General features: G+C 38.0%; 1 protein-coding gene across 1 annotated transcript; it reads right to left on the reverse strand.

The window, feature by feature from the left end:
• Positions 1–10,871: 10,871 nt before the first annotated feature.
• Positions 10,872–23,460, reverse strand: LOC121523310 (tissue alpha-L-fucosidase-like). Its single transcript, XM_041808131.1, has 8 exons — positions 23,350–23,460; positions 20,086–20,392; positions 18,239–18,373; positions 17,818–18,061; positions 15,223–15,423; positions 14,943–15,133; positions 12,237–12,336; positions 10,872–12,149 (listed from the first exon to the last, which is right to left on the reverse strand). The coding sequence occupies exons 1-8, from the start codon at positions 23,420–23,422 to the stop codon at positions 12,012–12,014; spliced, it is 1,389 nt and encodes a 462-aa protein (XP_041664065.1). The 5' UTR covers positions 23,423–23,460; the 3' UTR covers positions 10,872–12,011.
• Positions 23,461–24,133: the final 673 nt, after the last annotated feature.

The raw sequence follows: 24,133 nt of genomic DNA on the forward strand, positions 1-24,133 counted from the left end.
TCTTCTTTTTGCCATTTTCTCCCATTTCTGCTCTTTTTCACATTTTTTTTGCCACTTTTTGTCCATTTAAACTACCTTTTGCCATTACATACCCCTTGTCTCCTCTTTTTGGCCCATTTTTGCCACTCTTGACTGCTTTTGCCCATTTAAGTCACTTTCCACTCATTTTTTTTGTCACCTCTCACCCTTTTTTTCTACTTTCTGACCATTTTCCCAGTTTTTCTCCCCATTTTTGCCCCTTTTCACCCATTTTTTGCTGCTTTTTGACCATTTTGCCACCTTTAACCTATTTTTATTGCTACTACAAGCTGTTTTTGCCACTTTTCACCCCTTAGATTGCGGCTCTTGCAAAGGTTTTTTTCAACAATTTTGTTCTTTGTTTGAGGGTTGAGTCCCTGTAGTAACTATAAGTCTATCCATTTTGCTCCATGCACAGCAGAGGTTTGCAAAGCCAATCACCTTTTTCTGGTTTATGGTTCCACGCCTCCCCTGAAGCTCTGTGGCGTCCCCCAGGGGAGGCCCGCCTCACACTTTGAAAACCACTGGACTAGAGCACAGGCGTCAAACTCAAGGCCTGGGGGCCTAATTCAGCCTGTGGAACAATTATATCCAGCCCGCAGGATCATATCATATTTCTGTTATAACTGGCCCACCTGATTGAGGTCTGCAGATTTCCTCCTGTTTAAAAATGTTAAACTTCAACTTGATGATCTAAAATATCCTTGTTAAGCCATAAAAACCTGAAAAGAGTAAGAAGGATTTCATAAAGGTCAAGAATGTGGGGAAAGAAAGAAATTTGTGTTTTATTTCACATTTTCAATTTTTCATCTTAAGATTACGACTCAAACTTATGATTTTGACTTTTCATTTCATACCTTGACCTTTTTAACTCATAATTTGGACTCTAGATGTCACATTTTTATCTTTTAGATTCACATTTTTAAATTTTAAGTCATATTTTGACCTTTTCAACTCCTTACTTTGGCTTTTTAATCCCATATTTTGACTTTTGAAAACATGATTTCATTTTTTTCTTATATTTTGACATTTGAAATAACTGACTTTCACTTTTTATATCATATTTTTACCTTTTACACTCCCAATTTTGAATTTAAGTCATATTTTTAACTTTTTAAGTCATTGTTTTGAGTTTTCTTGCTCATATTTGGACATTTTTAAATCCTAATTTTTGGCTTTTTAATCCCATATTTTGAATTATCAGACTCGCAATTTCAAATTTTAAGTCATATTTTGACTCTTAAACTCATGATTTCTAAATTGATCTCATATTTTCACCTTTCAAACTTGTGATTTCAACTTTCTCCTCATATATTTGCTCTTCAGAAACTTTTTTTTCTATTTTTAATACCATGTTCTGATCTTTTGAATTAATAAAATGGATTTTTTTATTTCAGATTTGAGCCTTTAAACTTATCATTTCAGCTTTTTTTGAATTCCCGAATGATTTATCATCAGAACTGTTTGTTTCACATTTTATTACTGGTGAAAATGAGTTAATGATGGTTAAATGTTGACCCTGTTAGGCTCTCAGAATCCGGCTCCTGCTGTGATTGAGATTGACACCCCTGGACTAGAGGGCGAGGTGGTTTTCATTATAACCCTCAGGCCCTCCTTTAAAAAAATCACACTCTCGCTCTAAAGGCCTTTTAGGGCATTGGATATATTTAGAAATATTAAACATGAAAGATTTTTTTTTTAATTTTTGGTCCTTCACTCCAGTCCTCATCATTTATAGCAAATGTGAATTCATTTTCATAATGTTAATTTTTCACCAGACTCTGACATCCATAGAAAACACTCAAAATAGTTTTAGTTGCAATTCCACTGGCCTGCAGTTACTGATATATCCTATCAGTTCAAACAAGGTCATTATCTCCCACAATGCCTCTCTGCAAACATTGAAAAATGGCCAAATTTGGTGGCTTTTTTGTTTTGTTTTGCTTCAGTTTTTTTGGTGGGCAAATATTTTTACCTCTGAATGACTGAATTACAGAGGAATCAACAGGATTTCTTCCTTCTATATTGCAGTGGCAGTAGAATGAAAATAAGTGGTTTTAATGGTAGTCAGTGTGGCCTAAAAGGGCGGGAGAGTGTGAGGTTTTTGTCTCAGGGCCTGAGGCATTGGGGATATTTCAGCTCCTTTCAGTGATCAGATCATTCGGTTGGCTCAGTAACAAAGACACAGCTCTCTTGGCCCACAAGCAGCTGTTTATTTAATGCCAATTTGGTTTTTTATTCAACCAACTAAATTTGTATTGATATGTGTGCACAGTGCATCCAAGAAGTATGCAGCCCCCTTTCATTTTTGTCAATGTTGTTATGTTGCAGCCTGATGTTACAATCATTTTAATTCACTTCCTCCCATAATGACAGTGAAAACAGAATTTTAGAAATGTTTTGTAAATCTACCAAAAAAAAAAAAATGGAAGTATTCAGGCCCTTTGCAAAACCTCTTTCTTGATCATTTCTGAGCAGTGTTAATTTTGTGGAATAAAACTATGGCTAAAAATGTTCGTCAACAGCCTTTTTTTCCATGACAAAAACCAGACTAAGACTAGCCAGAGATAGACCTGTGATGACTAAAACTGACTAAAAGTAAGTTTAGCTTTCATCAAGATGACTAAAACTAGACTTAGACTAGCCAGAGATAGACCTGTGATGACTAAAACCGACTAAAAGTAAGTTTAGCTTTCACCAAGATGACTAAAACTAGACTAAGACTAGCCAGAGATAGACCTGTGATGACTAGAAGTAGGTTCAGTTTTCCTCAAGATGACTAAAACTAGACTAAGACTAGCCGGAGATAGACCTGTGATGACTAGAAGTAGGTTCAGTTTTCCTCAAGATGACTAAAACTAGACTAAGACTAGCCAGAGATAGACCTGTGATGACTAAAACTGACTAAAAGTAAGTTCAGCTTTCATCAAGATGACTTAAACTAGACTAAGACTAGCCAGAGATAGACCTGTGATAACTATAACTGACTAGAAGTAAGTTCAGCCTTCATCAAGATGACTAAAACTAGACTAAGACTAGCCAGAGATAGACCTGTGATAACTATAACTGACTAGAAGTAAGTTCAGCCTTCATCAAGATGACTAAAACTAGACTAAGACTAGCCAGAGATAGACCTGTGATAACTATAACTGACTAGAAGTAAGTTCAGCCTTCATCAAGATGACTAAAACTAGACTAAGACTAGCCAGAGATAGACCTGTGATGACTAAAACTGACTAAAAGTAAGTTCAGCTTTCACCAAGATGACTAAAACTAGACTAAAATGTTATTTAGTTTTCGGTTTGGCAGAGTGCATAGAACACACTATCATGACTTGGGACAAGATTCAGGAAAGAGAATAGGTGCTTGGACTAAAAGTAAAGACTAAATTGTGAGGATTTTGTATGGACTAAAACAAAAAGGGTGGAAATGACTGTAGTGTGACTAAAACTAAAAGACATGCAATCAACAGACTTAGAATAAAAATAAAAATCACTGTCAAAATTAACACTGTAGCTGTGATGGTCCATGTCCTTGACCTGTAAACTCACCATGGGCGGAGCGAGGAGTGTTTCATGGGGCTTCAGCCCTGGATGTTTTCTGACAATCCCCCAATCTTTCAGGTTGGTTTTAAGTATTTTGCTTATGGCCTTGCTGATCACAGCATGGAAATGTAATTTTAAAGTAATTTTAAAAATCAGATCTGTATTTTTTTTACTTTTATGAACATATGTACGGAGGAGGATTAGGGACATTTAACAAAAAAATGTATGCATTTTTTTTATTCTAAGACAAATAACAAAATTTTGACTTTTTTGCAGAATTTTGACTTTTTCTTAGAATAAAAAATGCATGTCAATTTTTTAATGGCCCTAAAACTCTATCCTATCTGTACACTCACTGCAGTGAAAAACAAACTATTTTTAGCATTTTTGTGAATAAATTAATATCTCTAACCCTAATTATTACTTTTTATGTGCTTTGTTTGAAAATGCAGAGCTTCAATTGTAAACCTTTTCACCAAATTCCTACCCTACCTATGCAACGTTGCTTAAAATATAAACTTCAGACATTTTTAGGAGGCAGAAGTGAAAATGATTGGACTCCAGGATTGTGTGTGATGATTTTTGAATGATAGAGGCACTTTTAGCTCAATTAGGTGAAGAAGAAAATGATGTTATCATATAAGTATTTTTTTAGGTTGAGCAACATTATTTTTGCCTAAATGTTGCGTAGATTTGTTGGCTTTTTTAATTTAAATTTTTATTTAAAAGTGGACAAAAATAGTGCATTAAACTGTCCGATATGCAAAAGAATTCTAGGGAAGCGCCCACCCTTCAGCAATCTTGTTTTTGGGCTTATCCCCGGATTTTAATCATGTCTGGCTCTGCCCCTGCATCCCCTTACGCATATCAGAGCAAAAAACAGAGGTCAAAGAAACGGCCTGCGGAGTTTAAAGACAAGATCAGATCTAGAGTTGGCTACAAAAAATGCCCACTGCACTGAAGGTTCCCAAGAGCACAGAGGCCTCCATAATTCACAAAAGGAAGAACCAGGACTCCTCCAAGAGTTGGTTAACAGGCCAAACTGAGCAGTCTGGGGAGAAGGGCCTTGGTAAGAGAGGTGACCAAGAACCTGATGGTCACTCTGTCTGAGCTCCAGAGATCCTGTGTGGAGACGGGACAGAGTTCCAGAAGGACAACCATCACTACAGACCTCTACAGATCAAGGCTTATGGCAAAGTGGCTAGATGGAAGCCTTTCATGTGTTTTGGCAAAGATCAAGAGAAATGAGACCTGAGCAAATTTCAAATGTTCATTGCAACGGGTCTACTTATGTCAATATTATATTTTATTTTTTCATTTTTAACAAAGTTTAAAAAAAAATATACTGTAATTTTTGTTTGTCATGATGGGGTACTGAGTGAAAATCAGTGAGAGGAAATGTTTTTTTTTTTCCACTGTAGTCTCAGGCTGCAACATAATGATCAGACAAGTTTATCTTGTTGGATAGGTTTTTGTATCTCTCAAATGTATATTGAACTGAAAAACCCACTAGATAAGTGCACTTTGAGTAAATTTGAGCTTATAAACTTACCAGCAGGCCGTCATGTTTTGGTCCGTGCTGGTAGAATGACGTCAGCGCGGTGGTTTTTGCTCTGATATGCATCATTGAGAGAACTGTAAACGTGCGTTCTTTCTTCATATTTAGGTCAACATAACTTTCATTGCCTCCCTTTTCTTTTATCTTTCCATACGTCAACATTTCTGACTCACTTCCTTGCATCTTTCAGCACAGGTGACAGCCCCTTTGACCTCAGGTGTTTGAGGATATGCCATTTTCAGGTATGTCATCCAACCAGTCCCATCGTTTGACAAACGCCGTTTTAGATTGTGAAAGGCTGGATAAATACAGGTCTACAGTTCTTTGTTAGGCTGTAAGGAAGTGCTGCATGATTTGGTAATTATGCAAATGCAGTAATATAAGACAATGTTGCAATCACAATGAAATGCATTAATGCTATCTTCAGTCTACTTCAGGGGTGTCAAACTCAAGGCCCGGGGTCCAAATTCGGCCCGTGGTGCAGTTATACCCGGCCCACCAGATCACATGATATTTTTATTCTAACTGGCCCACCAGTATGAGGTCTGCAGATCTCCTCCAGTATAAACATGTAAACTTAACCTTGATGATTTATAATATCCTTGCTGAGTCATAAAAAATTAGAAAAAGTAGACAAAAAATAACTTGATAAAAAGTCAGGAACGTAGGAGAAATTTGTGTTTTCTTTTTAATTTTCGATTTTGCATCTCAAAGTTATAACTTAAAGTTATGGTTTTGAGTTTTTATTTCATATTTTATCCTTTACATCTTATAACTTTGACTTTTTTTCTCATATTTTTGCCTTTAAGATTAATGATTTTAAATTTCAAATCCTCTTCTGACCTTTTAAAGTCATGCATTTTACTTTTATCCCATGTTTTGACCATTTTCAACTCATAATTTTGACTTTTTTCTCACTCTTTTACCCTTAAAACTCATCATTTGTAACATTATTTCATATTTTGACTTTTAAAACTCATTAATTTGAAATGTAATCTCATATTTTGACATTTGAAATTCACAATTTCAATATTGAGCTCACATTTTGATTGTTAAATATCATGATTTTAAATTTTTTGTTTTGCTGACCATTTCAACTTTGAGTTTTACCTAATGTTTTTACCTTTAATTTGAATTTTCTTTCATATTTGGACTTTTTAAACTCATAACTTTAAAATTTTATCTTATATTTTGACCTTTAAAACTCATGATTTTGAATTTTATATCACATTTTGACTGTTAAAAATCATTGTTTCAGAAGTCTATCTCATATTTTGCCTTTTAAAAACATTATTTTGACTTCAAATGTCATGTTTTTACCTTTAAAACTTCTAGGTTTGCCTTTTATCTAAGATTTTGAGTTTTTAACTTATCATATTGACCTTTTAATCTCAAACTCATTTAGGCTGACAGTCAATGTACTGACCCTGTCAGGCCCTCAGCTTAGTTATCAAGGAAAATGCTGTGTCAGTTTTGAAGTGTGTATTTCCAGCTTAAAAATACACATATTAAGCCACATAAAAAATACAAATCCCATACTGAATCCAAAATAACGATATTTTCCAAAATAAAGTTTATCCTTTTTTTTGAAAATAAAGTAACTTTGACAAAGCGCAATTATTTTTCTGCAGGTACTTTTGAAAAACTTCCAATTTCTTCTTAATGCAAAAACAATTCCAGCCTTTTATGCAAGTATGCACAGCCCCACATTGTGACTGCAATTACATTAACTGTGCAGCACTACTTTAAGGTTCAGGGTGCAGTTTCTATAGATTAAGAGATTAAAGGGGACATATTTTACCCTTTTAAGAAAAGTTTATATTGTTCTTAGAGGTCCTCAAAACATGCCTGTGAAGTTTGTTGCTGAAAAAACACTCCAGTATTGGATTTTCGCATGTGTTTCAGCCCTGCTCAGAACAAGCCGTTTCTGTGTCTGTGGCTTTAAATGCTAATGAGCTCTCTGACTCCGCCCCTCTCAGGAAATGGGTGTGGTACTCCTGATGTCAGACACTTTTATCCAAAGTTTAGGACCTGACCGAGATTTGAACCAGACCGTACTCAGCAGGGTAACCCACTGAGCTATCCAGCATTTCAAGAGGCAGCTGAGAGGAAGGTCAGTAGAGGAGGGCGGAACCTTCCTCCAGGTGGGGGAGGGCCAACCAACCCTGGGGGCGGGGCTAACTCCCCATTTGAGGTCACTAGGGTAAAATCAGAGAATGGTTTGTTTCAGCACACATTTTCTGAAAGATGGAGAAAGAGAGGGTGGAAGGGGAATGGATTTTCTGGTACTTGAGGGGATTGTGGACTGGCCAGGGGCACATATTTGTGTTAGAAAAACCTGAAAAAAGTGATTTTTGCATAATATGTCTCCTTTAATATTGCCACTTTAAAGGGTTCAAGTATACAACTTGATGGAAAGCATCCTGACAAGAAAACAGAAGTTCCAATGAAATTGCTTCTTTCTTTCTTTAATGTTGGAGGCACGTTAAAAAAAAACGCACGGTCACAGGGATCAAATCCTTCAAGGATGTTGCTGAAAATAATCTAAGAGACATTCAAAAAGGTTGTCTCCATGAGAGCAGGTTCCAACCTAGGTTTTGTTTGGTTCAAATTTAGGTTTGTGGTTGTAAAATACATAGGTTTTGGAAAAACGAACAGGGACATGAGAGAGAAAACCACAAATCACAAAGATCCTAGGGGTGTAACGATTCATCGATCTGGATCGATTGAGCAATGATTCAGTCAAATTGATTGAAGGAATAATAATCGACATCCATCGCCATTTTTACCTTATGCATTGTTTTAATTTTTCACTTGGTTATGACAGTTTCCGCCCAGCCACGAATCACAACACTAAATAAATACCGTGCATTTAAAACTGAAAACTGCACTACTTTAAAGTGAAACAAACATTTGTTCACTTTGTTAAAGAATGTTTTTCATATAAATGCCTTAAACATTCGGAAATTAATTTCTCAAAACATATCAACATTGTGTTTATTTCCTTTATGTGAAAAGTAACAGATTGTGGTAAATGGGTTCACAATATCATCTGATATCAATCGCAGTCCTCTAAATCAAATCAAACTGAATCGTGGCAGGCTTTGTGATATCAGCAAATATTGAATCATTGCTCTGAGAATCGATATCGTGTTGTATCGTGATGAAACTGCTGATTTACACCCCTAATAGATCCATCAATGAAGATGTGGACTGTAACTTTAAAAATATGTGTGGCCACACATTTTATGAAGAGCACGACTAAATTCAGCTTTAGAGCAGAACATACACAACTATGATTCTCTACCAAGATGCCCATTAAAATAAAATTACCTAGCCTATCAGTTATCTTGATAGTTGAGAAACTGAACACATTCAGTGCACAAATTAATAAGTCGTTTAGAGTCAGTAACAAAATCGTCTTTACTGTCTACATGTCTTTTTCACAGTCTTTACTGCACAGAGTCTGCAGAGGAAGGACTTGTTGAATCCAGCTCCTTGCCACTGCTGCTCACAGAGTCTGTTAAAGCCTGAATTATAGCCGCCGGTTCATCCTTGTTGCTGCACACAGGCTCCGTGGAGCTCTCCAGCTTTTCTGGACCGGACGTAAACGCAGCCAGAGCCTCCAGCCCCGCCAGAGTCAGTGTAACGTCGTCCTTCCGCGGACTCCTGGCCGTGTAGCCGAGTCTCTTCAGCGTCCTCCGGGTGGTCGTGTGAGAGATGGGCTTCTCCGCTCCGCTGTTGTAAAGAGCCTGGATCTCCTCACACGTAGCCTGGTTGTTCTCCTCCACCAGCTGCTCCAGCCTCTTCTCTCCGCTGTCATCAACGAGCCGCTTCCTGCCTCCAGAATGGCGGTTGCTGGAAGTTTTCTTCTGGTCGCACCATTCCCTGTAGACCCGAGACACCGCCGTCCGTGAGAAGCCCAGCATGTTCGCCGTCTCTGAGACGCTGCGGCCGGACCTCCGCACCCCCACTATCATACCCCGCTCAAACTCGGATAAATCCCGACACTTCCCCATGAAGAACAGGTTTTTAAAGGTCCACACCGACGAAATTTATTCTCATTAATTTCACATTTAGCAGAACTTAGGCTGCAATACCGCTTCTTCTTCTTTTTTCTTCCTTCTTCTTCTTCGATGGTGGTTAGCAAACAATTCTTAAGTGCATTAGCGACACCTGCTGGACTGGAGTGTGGACATCAGAGCCGCATTACCTTACATTTGTTAGTGGAGGGAATATATCCATCTATATATACACACCAGTTCTTATTTTGACAGCTATTTTTTCTTTAAGTCTTAGTGTTTTAGTTTTAGTCACATTTTAGTAATTTTATACCCTTTAAAGTTTTAGTCAACGGAAATTCAAAAACATTTTAGTCTAGTTTTAGTCCTCACATTTATTCTACATCTGAGGGGCAGAATAGATACAGATGCACTGCATTTTAAGAGATTTACCCACAGTAGGTAAATATGGATTTTGAATGTCTGACAAAAACTACATTACATCATAGACTAGTTTTATTCACCTTGATGAAAACTGAACAAATTTTAGTTAGTTTTAGTAGGCAACGATCTATTTTTGACTAGTCTTTCTCATGGAAAAATGTTGACAAATATTTTTCATCATGGTTTTAGTCATCGAAATTAACACACACACACACATATATATACAGCACTTAACAAATGTATTAGACCACCTGTCATATTTGTCTCAGAGACCATCCAGCATCATGAAGTGCTTTAATGTGGACACTTTCATTTTCAGTGAGCTCTCCCAATTTACCATTTTGAACAGGAATGAGGAATTTCAAACTGAATTCACCTTTTTATACCCAAATCTGAGGCGGCTCACTGGGCTTCTCTGAGAAGTCAGAAATTAATCGAGCATAACATTCAACCACTAAAACTCATTTTTCTCTTCAGGAATGCAAGTCAATAACTATAATTTGACATAATTAAGAAATATTAATGTGCTTTGCTGTTTTTTCAGTTTTTTGTAAATCAGTAAATTTGAAAATTCATGGATAACATTAATGATTATATTATAGCATTAAAAATATCATTTGGGTTAAAGAGTTTCTACATATTGGTGTATTAACCATTGCAGAAACATCAAAAATGATTTTGGTAATTACCAGTGCTGTTAATTTAGGGCAGCTGTGGCATAAACTTTACTTAGGGTGGTGGTCTAATAAATTTGTTAAGCCTTTTTGTCTTTACAAATCTCTTCTTCTTTTTACAGTAACTCCACCACTCAAACTTTATATCATTTCCCTCTGTTCCCCTAGTACATAAAGCGCAAACATCACACCAACATTACAAAATGTCTTCAGTTCTTGCTAGTCCGTCCTTGAGACTGAAACATCTGCACATATTAGTGTCGTTAAATAAAAAGTAAAATCACGAAAAAGTCCAATGTATGTACTCAAAATATGATGTCCAGCAAATACACAAAATAATCTAAATGGAGTTTGTTAATTGGAAGCATCAAGTCAAATGTGGTCACCAAGGTTGTGAAGTTTTGAATTTTACTTTAGATTTTTTATGTTTGCTTTTATTTCTTGTTTTGTCCTTATTTGGTTTGTCAGTATACTTTAGTTTTTCATTTTGATAAAATTCTTCATAATTATTTAATTTTTATTAATTTTAGTGTTATTTTTCCTTCAGTGATATGGAATAGTTGTCAGGGTGAGAGCGAAAAGGGCGGGAGAAAATAAAAATCCCAACAACTGATCTTCACTCCTGATTTTATTGAATCAAATTTGATATCTGAGCATATCTAGCCCTAAAATTACAATTATATAAAGTCTTGACACATCACATCAGATCATTTTACACTCCATAGGCTTGGGTGACTGGGGTGGTCCAACATCTGTTGTCTAATGCTAAAGAGGTCCATACGTCAGTGTCCCCTTTTTCTTACAAAAGGTCAAAGAATGTTTAAGAAAACAAAAGCATCAATTTTAACTTCTGCAATGTAGAATGTAAATACCTGTGCCTGAGACAACTTGTTAAGGATATCAGTTAATGTACTTGTTTCAAGGACTAAAAATGTTGTCTATTTTTCAGGTAGCTTAGGAAGTACAAAATACACTTATTTTGTTTTTAGATTTTCATTAAACTTTGGACATGAGCTTGTTAAGCACTTTTCTAGTTGGCTGACAACTCAAAGCGTTTTTACACTGCAGGTCACACCTACACATTCACTTACACATTTATGCTAAGCTGCTATGGAGAATAAACCATCAGTATTAACTAATACCATTCAAATGCATCCATACACATTTACATACACCCACTGAGGCAGTGGGAGCAAATTACCCAAGGACACATCAACGTTTGAGCTGGGGACTGAACCCACAACCTTCCGCCCTGCGAGTTCTTCCAGTTCCAGTTCTCAATCCAGTTCTTGACAACACAAACTTTATTTGAAGTCCATTGGGTTTTAAAAGAAAACAAAGTATAACAAAGATTTCTCTAACCTTTATATTAAAAACCCTGTATAAAAATGCCCTGAATGAAAGACTCCTGTTTAAAGACTTTCCCTTAAATGTAAAATCTCCCAAAATTAAGCATTGTATGTAAACTACATTTTTTTCTAAATGCATACAAAAGTTAAAATGCGTCCATAGAGCTTTTATGTAACACCACTAACAGAGATGCTTGTTTTTATCCCAGCAGAAAAAAACCACGACTTCAAACACAGTAATTATAAACATAAAGTGCTTCTTATTCTGTCTAAGATAACATATGTATTTCACTGTGCATTATAAATCATATGACCCTGACAATCAAAATTATAAAAACAACAACTGCACACACATTTTGACATTACAACATAACCTTTGGCCTAAAAACAACTTAACTGGTTTGTGTTACATGTCTAGAGCATCACACCACTCCCTCCAGTTTCAGAGTCCAAGCCTGTCCTGGTGCAAAAGGCATTTCAGGCATAGCAACAGCAATTCCATCTGTTTGATTCAGTGGGGCCCACTTCAGTGGGACATCGGGATAGTCCAGCATAGTAACCTGCGGGTGAAAAGGAGCAGCTTTTAGAGGTTTTATGTAGTAAAAACGAAGAAAACAAGAATTTAACTCCAACGATGGTCAGCCTACCTTGGTGTCTTTTGATGGCGTTGGGGATAAGAGCTCAAATGGTTGTTTGGTTGGCCAGCCAAGGATTATGGCATAAACTGTGAGGTTTTTGGCAGTGTACCTTTAATAAAGCAGACAGTGGCTTTGGTCAAACTATTATAAGTATTAAACCAATTTCCTAAAACCACAAGAGAGACGTCTTTTCCCTAGCTTATTGTCAGGGCTTAATTTGTGCCAGATCCTGCCGGGACAGGATCCAGCACCTCTCAGATCATGACTGGCACTTATTTAATTGTATCCAGCACCTCTTTTGTCCTTAGTTGTTTTGATAACATTTTAAAGTATTAAATTCCAACAGCAGTGTCTCTTTTGCATTTAAATCCCTTGGAAATCTCATTGTACATACAAAAAATAAATAAAAAATATGTAAAAAATGAGTGCGAGTAAGGAAGAGAGTGAAAGGCTGGGTCAGGCCTGAAACGGGAGTTCACGTACTTGTCAGCAAAATTTGTTTTTCGCTGCTTTGGTTGGAAAGACGACAGAATACAGTTGAGGACAAAATTATTAATCCCCATGAAAATCTCAGTTTTTCTCCAGTATTTCCCAAGTGCTGTTAAACAGAGTGGAGAGTTTTAAACACAGCTTTTCCAAGCATCCTTGTTTTATTTTGCATGCTCATATTATTTCACTTTGCACACAGAAACAAAATTGTTTCACTTAAACCAAAAACTACCAGGGTTAAAATTATTACCCCCCTTTAGAACTGATCTTTTACTGGAGCCATAGCAAAAACCACTGTTGGTCAATGATGTGCCTTACCTTTGTAATGCTCAAAGTTTGTAAAATCAAGATAAAATCCAGGGTTATTTCCCAGTTTACACTCAGTATAAAAGCCTCATAAAGGGTTTGAGCAGCCACTAGAGAGAGAGCACCATGCCAAAACCACAATATATCAGTTTAGACTGATAAAAAGAATTGTTGATGCTCACAAAGCAGAAGAAGGATCTACAAAGTTATCACAGCCTTTCCAAAAGTCAAGAGCTGGAGTGAGAAGTAAAACCAAGAAATTCAGTGAGAGCCACACAGTCAGAACAAGCCTGGCAGAGGGAGGAAGAGATTTCAAAGACCCTGGAAAGAAAAAATAGACAAAGATGTGTCTGAAGACCCCAGAACAACTGGCAAGACTCTAGGGAAGGACTTAGCTAAATCAGGAACTGTAGTCTTGAAGAAGACCGTCACTAAAGCCCTGCAGGAATGGACTGCGAGGTTGCAGACAAAGAAAAATTCCCTTTTTTGCAGAAGAGACACCTTCAAGCCAGACTGAAGTCTGCTAAGGACAACCTGGAGAAGGATCATGAACACTGGAAGTGTGTCCTTTGGTCAGATGAAACTAAACCAGAGCTCTTTGGCCACAGAGATGTTGGTGATGTTTGGAGAAAGAAGGCAGAGGCGTATCACCCAAAGAACACCGTCCCCACTGTGAAACATGGTGGTGGGAGGATTAGGATGTGGGGACGCTTCAGTGCATCTGGAACTGGAAACCTTGTCAAGGTGGAAAGAACCATGAAGGAAGAAGGATATGTGGAGATTTAGAAAGAAAGAAAACCTGGATTAGTCAGCAACAAGACTGGGTCTGGGTCATCCCTTTGTTTTCCAACACGACAATGACCTAAAACACGCATCAATCCTGGTGAGGAACTACCTTCAGTAGGGTGTACTGAAGACGAAGGTCCATGCCAGAAAGCCATCCAATCTGGAGGAGCTTGAGAAACTGGCCAAAGAAGAATGGGCTGGGATTCCTCAGGAGACGTAGCAGAGATTTGTTAAAACTACAACAAACGGCTGCAGGCTGTTATCTAGCAAAAAAGAGACACTATTGTTTACTAGTGGGCTAATAATTTTGACCCTGGCAGTTTTTGTTTTTTGTGGAATATTTTCACAACCTTAGTCCAACCTTCAGTGGGAGCAAAACCGTTGCGCTGCGGAGCATGGCACATACGTTCTATGTGGAAGTTGCGGGTAATACATACCCAAGTTTGCCACTGTGTTCATAGGAACAAGTAACAGTTTCCAAAAAATTTACAGGGCCTACCCAATATCAGATATTTCCGTTGAATCATCATGGAGAAACCAGAAGAACTGTATTAACTGATTCTTCTCTCTGGCTGTCATTTCTATTCTTATCTTATTTCTGTCATTTTTAGGTGTCAGTGTTTGTTCAAGGCTGTGAAGCTGTCATATCTCTGCAAGGTCAGGATGTAAAGGAAAACTTCCAGGGACCAGGAGACATGGCTTTACCAATGCTAATGCATGCATCTTTAAAAGATGCCAAAGAGAGCTGCACATATTTGCAGACTGGTAAATTTAACTGTGAGGATAGAGGCTGTGAACGAGGGGCAGAGCGAAGAGGCATGCAGCAGGCAGAAAGAGGCATGTCTTCTTCTGCTTCTATCAAAACAAAATCCTGAATCATCTGACATGTTGGTGCGGAGATGCTGGTGTGTTTCGAACTACTTTGGAGTATTACCGCTGTGAAACATTCAGGAAATAACATCTCTGTCTGAATCACTGCTCTGTTTTAGCAATAGGACACTGGTACTAGCTCTCATTTGATCGGCCATTGCTGTCTTTTCTTTAAACTTTTGGTACTTTTAGTATGAGAATAAAAATGAATGATATTGTATTGTTTAAAGCATGTGGTATTGAAAAGTATTATTATAACCTTACCAGACATCAACAGTTTCGGTCTCATTCTGGACCCTCCAGGGTTTGGTAGCATAGATGGCCTCCCCATTGACCTTCAACCAGCCCCCGAGTCCCCTCAGCCGATCCTCAAACACCGGGGCTATCATTCCATCTGACATCGCCCCAATGTTCAGCAGGTAGTTGCCTCCCAGCGCCACCACATAAACCATGTCCTTAGGAAAAAACACATTCCATTTACAAAACAGTAACTCCAGCATTTCTAGACCAGCACCACTCAGCCGTGTTCTACTGTGACTTTTACCCTGATGATGGATGGCAAGTCCATGACTTCACTCAGCTTCATGTTTCTTCGGTAGCCCCAGGAGCGCTTGTCGATGGTTTGGCATTTCTCCCATTTGTGGTCTGGAAGTCTAGAAGGCGTGAACCTGTCTTTGCAGTTATAGTAGCCGCCATGTTTGCAGTAGCAGCCTTTACCCCACCTGTCATTGGTGACCACCGTATCCTGTAGAAAAAAAAGTGGTTGTTACAAGCTAATAAAGCTAATTTTGCTTTAGCTAAAGCTAAGGATGCTAAAAAGAGCCAGCATTGGCATAACTACTTTTAATCTCAGACACCCCCTTGCAGACCACTATAGCGAGAAGCTGCCTCTGTCAGAACTGAAATATATGCTAAATCTTTCAAATAAACTCAGATTGAATGTCCAGTTAGGCTATCAAGAGTTAAAAGTTAAAAACCTGGCCTGAAAACCCTGATTATAAATGAATGAAGCAGAGTAAACAGTCTACTTGTCCTCTATGAAAACTCTGTAATGATGCTAGAGCTGAGGCTAAAGCTAATGAAGCTGCACTAGCTACATAGAGAATGTAGCTAAAGCTCAGGCCAAACCCAAAACTTAGCTACATAAGATTATGCTATGTACTGCTAAAGCTAGACCTGTGTTAGAAGATTTTACAGGAAGAGTGGCTCACTTTCACTTCGTTAGCTTTAGCTTAGACTTATGCAGCAATATTTGCTTATGCAGTAGGGTTAACTATGTATCTTAAAAAGCTAAGTTAGCTTTAGCTAAAGCTAAGGATGCTAAAATGAGCCACTGTTGGCGTAACTACTTCTAATCTCAGAACTCAGCCACCCCCTTGACCTTGAAGACCACTACAGCGAGACACAGCATCTGTCAGAACTGAAATATATGTTAAAACTTTCAAAATAAAATCAGATTAAACTTCCAGTCAGGCTACCAAAAGCTGAAAGTAAAAAGCATGGCCTGAACAACCTGATTATAAATTCATGAAGCAGAGTGAACGGTCTGCTTGTCCTCAATGAAAACACTTTAGTGCTACTAAAGCTAATGAAGCTACATAAGCTATGAGGTAACAAAGCTAGGTTATCAAAACTACACTAGCTTCATAGCTGATGGAGCTAAAGCAAACAGTTAGCTACATTCAATGATGCCATGTTTTGCTAAAGCTAGACCTGTGTCAGAAATAGTTAGGTGAAAGGTGGCTCACTTTCACTTTGTTAGCTTCAGCTAAAACTAATGCAGCTATATTGGCTTATGTAATAAAGTTAACTACGTAGCTGGCAAAGCTAATTTAGCTTTTGCTAAAGCTGCTAAAACGAGCCAGCATAGGCATAACCACTTTTAATCTCAGACTCCCCCCACCTTGCAGACCACTAAAGCCAGAGGCCACCTCTGTCAGAATGAAAATTTACGCTAAAACTTTCAAAATAAAATCATTTTGAGCTTCCAGTTAGGCTACTAAAAGTTACAAGTAAAAGACCTGGCCTGAACAACCTGATTATAAATTAATGAAGCAAAGTAAACAGTCTGCCTGTCCTCCATGAAAACACTCTAACGCTGCTACAGCGAAGGCTAAAGCTAATGAAGCTCCATAAACTATGAGGTAACAAAGCTACGTAGCTAAAGAAGCTGTATTGGCTATTTAGAGAATATAGCTTTAGCTAAAGCAAACAGTTAGCTTAATTCGATTATGCTATGTTTCCCTAAAGGTAGACTCGTGTTAAAAGTAGTTGTGTTAAAGTTTCTTTTAACTTCCAGACTTAGTTTATAAATAAACTACATAAAAAAAAAAAAAAAACATCCAAAACGTTGTACCAGGCAACAATGCCTCTTCTGTTCCGACAGAGGTGTCGTCTGCACAGTAGGTGCCTGTAAGAGGGGGCGCCTGAGATCTGCAGTCTGCAGCCAGACACCTCTCAGTCTAATAGACTGCCTAGTGTCCTTTTGCATTAGTGACCACCTTTATGTTTACACGAGCAACTTCATGCTAACGCTCTGTGCTTTACATCTCACTCAGCCGCTGGACTGTATGCCAAGTAGCTAGTAAAAGACAGTTTGGCACACACCAAATCACTTTATGCCAAATGCTTAGACTCACACCGTCAAAATAAGGCCGAGTTTCTTTCAGTATTTTATGTTTTATGTTTTCAATTAGCACAGTCTCAGCCCCCCCCCCAAAAAAAAAAGGAACCAAAGTTTTAGGAAATCTTTGGCTCTTCTGCTATGATCTCAGCGAACAGCAGTGGTCTGAAAAAGTTTAAAAATTGGTTCAACTGGATTACAAGTGCAAAAAACAAATGGCTATTTCAAGTCGTCAGTGTGTTGACGTTAATAAAATTATGGCAGTGTGCCAGACATTCCTTAAATTATTGGTTGGTTATAAAATAAAGACCTATTCAGCAATTTAAAACTTCTATTTTTGTTGCAGTGTTATTATAGCAGCTATCAGCATTATTCAGTTTTGTTGTATAAAAGGTAACTGTGATAACCTAACAAGGTAAGGGCCTAAACCATGTCAAAAGAGAGTGATTTAATGAATTAGGTCTCATAACATAATCTTTAAAAAATCTGCTGAACTTGTTATGAAAGCTCTTTTACCTTGACTGGACTGTCGTTGTAGAGCCAGGCCAGAAATTGTGTGGAGTTCCAGTAGGTGTCAGGGGCCTGCCAGTCCCCATCAGACCAGATCAGTTCTGGTTCATACGTCACCACGAGGTCCACTAGCTCAGGAAGAGCCTTTGCGGCTACAAAATGTTGGGTCTTGAAGCCATTAGCTTTGTCTAACATGTATAGAGGGTTGAACCATTCAAAAAGAGAGTGGTAGAGACCCCAATGTAGACCCCTGATGGAAGAAAAACAAGAGTAAATGTAATGGATAGATATTACTATATCAACTAAACAACTTCATCCCCTTTGGTTTCCTACTTTATCTCATTCTCATACTTTCACTGCTCCCTTGTTACTTGTAATTTTAAAGATATAACAAAGTATTAATTGTTTGTAGATGCATCGTCCTCACCGTTTTTTGATAGCTACAGCCAGCTCTCCCACAATGTCTCTGTGAGGACCCACATCCATTGAGTTCCAGTTCCAGGAGGTAAGAGAGGGCCACATTGTGTATCCTTCATGGTGCTTGGATGTGAAAACCACATACCTGAAAAAAATCAGTACAAACAGATGATCTGTGACACTTCTGTCCATAGAGTAGCTCTGAAGTATTTTGGTTTTCCTAAGACGATGAATTGTTTCAGGATTTTTTCCTGTCATCCCTGTCTTTTTCAAGTACTTATCGCATAACAATTTCTGTTTGAGAAGCACATTTCTGACAATCTTGTAAAAAAAAGAAGTTGTTATCCTGAGACAAGATGATAAATCAAGATCTCAAAAGAACAGCTAAAATATCGGCCTACTTGTGCTCAAAGGAAAACAGAGCTGATTAACATGCATGTAGGGCTTATGTGACTGGTTATTTTGTTATGTTACTTTTAATATCATTGTTGTGTGACTTTTAATAATTGTGTTTGACTAAAAAGAATTGTCTGGAGGGCATGTAAGAGGCTGAGTCTATGATTACACAAAGCACCAACAGGTTTGTGCACAATTTTGTGGACTCTGTGTTTGCCTGGCTGCAGTTGCTTTGCAACTTTGAATGAAACATTTTCCAGATGTTTTACCACTTTTTTCAGATTTTAACCAATTTTTTGCCACTTTTTGCCAGTTTAAACATTTTTTGCCACTTTTTTGAAAGTTTAACCAATTTTTTGCCCCTTTTTTCAGTTTAACCCATTTCTGCCACTATTTTTGCCAGTTTTAACCTGTTTCTACCACTTTGGGCCGGTTTAATCCATTTTTGCCAATTTTTTTTGCTGATTTTAACCCATTTTTTGGCACTTTAACAATTTTTTTGCCATGTTTTTTTTTTTTGCCAGTTGAACCAATTTTTTGCCAGTTTGAACCCATTTTTTGCCAATTTTTTTTTTTTTTTTGGCCAGTTTGAACCCATTCTTTTTCCATTTTTTTTGCCATTTTGAACCCATTTTCAGCATTTTTTTTTATTGCCAGTTTTAACCCTTTATTTTTTTTTACCAGTTTTAACCCTTTTTTGCCACATTTTTTTTTGCCAATTTTAACCCATATTTGCCACTTTTTCCCATTTTAACCCATTTCTAACAACTTTTTGCCAGTTTTAACACAGTTATGCAATTATTTTCCATTAAAGTTGTCTCAGTTTAATCTGTTTTATTTCCTGGCCTCCTGATGTTTGTTCCTTAGCTAGTCTGACATTATTTCTAAATTGTTCAAATCGATGTGCCCATCCACACTGTAAACATAATAAAAGGTAATTCTGTTTTAAGAAAAGGTTTTACATTTTTAAAAAGGTCCCACAGCATAAATAAATAAAGTTTATTTCTGCTGCTTTAATAAGAGTGATGATTATTCAGGTTAAAATAAAATATAGTTATCACAGCTTAACTTTACAGTAGATTATGATTTTTGCAGACCTTCATGGGCCCCCAGTTTGGCTGGTCCCCTGAAAGCTCTCCCCTTTACCCCCTTCATGGGTGTCCTTATTTTTGAGGAAGGTGTTCCTGTTTTTCTGGGTGAACCAAGTGCACTGCTAAGCCATGCAGTATGTGTTCACAGATTTGCACAGCTGTGGTTTAGTGATAATTGATCATTTATCATCATTGCTCATTAACTGTGTTTACAGTTTAGCAGGTAGGAGTCATGTAGTTGATGTTTGTGCCTCAGGTTTTATGATACTGGATCCATTTTTTTGTGAGCACCATGAGTAGCTATAAAAACAAAAACAGGAAAAACACCCAGGCAGGTCTGTGCACATCCTAAAGTCAGCTGTGACCTTACTTGGCTCCAGAGGAGTAGAATATGTCAGCCCAGTCGTGCGGATTGAAGAATTCAGCCTTAAACTGAGTTGCGAAGTCTGCGTACGCAAAGCCCGGTGGGTAATTCTCCTCCATGAACTTGATGACATCGGTGTGGTTGTCGTACTTCCACCAGCACCACAACCACTCACTGAAAGTGCCGTAGGCAGGGACAGAGAAGACCCCCCAGTGGATGAAAATCCCGAACTTGGCGTCGTCGTACCACTGTGGGAGAGGTCTGGCGTCCAGGCTGTCCCAGTCCGGTGTGTAGCGAACCGAACCTCCGTGTCCTACAATGAAAAGAGGAATTAGACAAAATAAAGTTTTAAAACACGCGAGCCACATTTGAAGTCCCGTCATCCTGCTGGTCCTTGCGCCTGCGCACAGTGAAACCACACCTTTACCTGTCAGTTCCAAACAAAACAAAAGGCCTACACGGAAAACCCGCAGGCTGATGTGGGACGGGCAAGCGGTGCAGTCCTCTATCCTGCGAGGCTATTTCCTGTTAGAAACGGTATTCAGAAATATTCTCAAACTTTAAGTCAAAATAATTGTTCTTCAGCGTTTTAAAGGCAGCCGGTTATGTGTTTCATTCACAACCTGAACCTCAGGGTAAAATCTAGGGGCTGCACCAGGGGCGTTTCTAGCATTTGACTTTTAGGGGGGTCACCTCCTGAAAAATAAGTGACTTCCTGCTTTACGTCATATTTCATTTCGACACAAACAATTATATATGTATGACCTTTTTGTATTAACAGCATACTTGTAGTAATATGAGTTTGAGACCACAAAATACTCTAACAGAAGTTCTAATATTCTGTTTTTGCAAAATTATAATCCTACAGATGTTACTGACAACTGTTTTTTGTGTATATTGCTATGTCAGTCATATTTAACCATTTAACCCTAAAAATAATGTATATAGCTATAGTTTCAATGTTAATTTTGTCAACTAAAACTATGACTAAAACTTTTCGTCGACAGACTTTTTTCCATGACAAAAACTAGACTAAAACTAACAAAAAGAGATTTATTATGACTAAAACTGTGTAATGGTTGGTTGGTGGTTTTAGGGGGAGAGGCTAGCAGCATTAGCAGAAGCTCCAGGATAGCAGGTTAGCTCAGACAAGCAAGAGGACAGCATGGGGATTTCCACACGGTGCTTCACTCTACGACTGAAAACAGACCATACAATGCCAGGTCTCCACGGCGATGTGTATGGACTACACATACATGAGGAGTAAAATATAGACATAACCTTAACCAACTCATCAGGTGGTTTTGGGAGTCCTCTTCACTGTTGCACATGCAAGAGTGGCAGAGAGAGAGTCACACACTAGCTACTTTCTGGTTCATAGAACATAAACATAGCGAGGGCTCCACCTTGTGGTGTAATTAAGAACTACAATGGAATTCTGACTTACAACTGACACAAACTTAGTTTTCAACAAGATGACTAAAAACTAGACTAAAAATGTAATGTAGTTTTCGTCAGACATTCAAAATCCATGCTATTTCTCCACTGTGGGTAAATCTGTCAAAAAACAATGCAGCTGCATCTATTCTGCCTCTCAGCTGTAGAAAGCAGGGACCCCAGGTTTGGCAGGGTGCAGAGAACACACTACCATGACTTGGTACCAGATTTAACCAAAAAAATAAATGCTTGGACTAAAGGTAAAGACTAAAATATTTGGGGTTTCCGTCGATTTAAACTAGACTAAAACTAAAAAGGATAGAAAAGACTGAAATATGATTAAAACTAAAATGCATTTTATTTAAAGACTAAAACTAAGACTACAATTAAAAATACCTGCCAAAATTAACACTGGTTTCAGATGCAAGACTTTTACTGGTAACAATGCATCCCCACACTTTTTAAAATAACTAGACAATATTTGATAGATTTAATGAATGCACACCGCCTCACCAAAAGGTGTGCCACTTTTCACACACCTGCTGCCATCCAAAGTTACATGTGCAGTTGAAGAGCAACTCAGTCATTGGGCAATAGGTAGGCCTACCTCCAGTCAATCAATCACAATGACTTGTCTTTATCTAAGTTACTGGTTATTTCCCCCTCCCCCAAGATCCATTACACACCCAAAAACCAAAGCAAAGACACAGAGCAGTCAAACCGAACGAGCATGATTCTTGTCATTCTTATGGCCCTATAGGGCACCCTCCCATGGGTGGGCCCCTGGGGCTCAGGCCCTGGTAGGCCTGTGCATTAAAATGGGCCAGCGCTCAGTTTAAGACAGTAGAAAGATCCAAAATGAGACCAAAACAGTTTTAAATGCACAATAGTGGAATTTTAAAATGCAACAAAAAGGGTTTGATTAATTGTGATTAACTACAGAAATTCTGAGATTAGTTGCGATTAAAAAGTTTAACCTTTTTACAGCCCTATATTTCATGTAAACGAAGCTACCCATGTTAAGATGTTTACATTTACATGCTCCATCACGCAGTTAGGTGGAACTAGCTTCTTCTGTGTTTTTTTAAGGGTTTCCACATGAGCTGCTGCAGCTGCAGGTAATTTTATGAATATAGCAGTACAAAGCTACTTGATGTTTTAGAATTCACAAGAAGAAATCTGTATTTTTTACGAATAGCAGGGGTCTATGCAAAAATGATAGAACTGAAATGTTTAACCCCCACATGTACAATAAAGAAAGTTGCACATATGTAAAAGAGTGTTTAGTATTTTTTCATATTGCAATGTCACTTTTCCCAATATCGCTCAGCCCGAGTAACCTGACACGACAGATGTTCTGTCACATCTTTACGGGCCAATCAGAGCAACAAACCACGTGACGTAGCCGCTACCAAGGAGTAAACTCCATAGAGACCTGCAAAACTAAACCATGGTGACTGTAGACATGTCACATGTCACTACATGACTTTTGTCATTTTTGAGAAGAAAACAACTCACCGCTGTTCTTTGTTCTCCTTTTAAAAAGAAATGTTGTCAAGTTCTGATAAAACTGGCGCTTTAGCAGCATCCACACTAATGTACTCCTCCATAAATGCACTAGCCTCTTGTTGCTGCTCGCTTACGTTACGAAAGTACTGCACCTTGACGCTGATTGGTCCTGTCACTTTCTAACAGAGCCCAAACGGTTCAGACGGGAGCTTTGCAGGATGGATTCGCCAGTGAGAAACACAGAAACAGGAGAAAACATCTGCTTTGCAAGGTTACAGCCTGAGTAAAAACACATCACAACTGACAAGCTATCCTGATATTTACCTTTGTTCCTCCTGAGCCGATCAGACGGGATCTTCATGTTCATTGACCCCTTCAACCTTAATTTCTTATTCATGCTGCTTTCTTCTATGCTGCTACCTTCATTAAGGAGCAGGAAAATTAAAAGAGGAATCAAACAAGTCAAAGGTGAAAGAAAAATAGATCGGAGTCCCATGATCATGCTGCTTCTACTGCCTGCACGCAGTCTGAGGACACCTCTACCTGTCTGGGACTAACAAAGCAGCGAAACTTGTTTGTTGACATGGGATGGGTTAAAGATGTAGACACCTGACCCTGCTATACTTCCTGGTATTCAACGTTTATGCAAACCTACATAGGATAATAGATGTGACATTTTCTAAGGTCACATAATTGCTAAATCAGGTGATTCATAAACACGCTGAGCCTCATGGTAAAATCTGTGGCAGCACCATATTCTATAACTATTTCTACAATAGCTTACACAATCCAGAGAGTGAATAAAATCACCCTAAGAATACTGATTTTATGTAATGCTCTCTAAATCAGAATGTTTAGGTTTGACCTGTTCTCATAGTCCTACTCTTCTCCTGTAGTCAGACAAAACTAACACGTCCTGAATGTTATCTAAAAAGCCCTGAATCTTTTATTTTATTTTCTTGTTTGTTATTTTTTTATTCTATTTTGATTTTGTTTTAAATTCTTTTTTAATTTCCTTATAATATGGAGTATTGTTTTTTGAATTTCAAATGTAATAATTAAGTCCTTTGTATGGTTATTTTTAATTTTTCAATTTCCTTTGATTTTT

Source organism: Cheilinus undulatus, linkage group 16 (genome assembly GCF_018320785.1).
Source record: "Cheilinus undulatus linkage group 16, ASM1832078v1, whole genome shotgun sequence".
Lineage (NCBI taxonomy): Eukaryota > Metazoa > Chordata > Actinopteri > Labriformes > Labridae > Cheilinus > Cheilinus undulatus.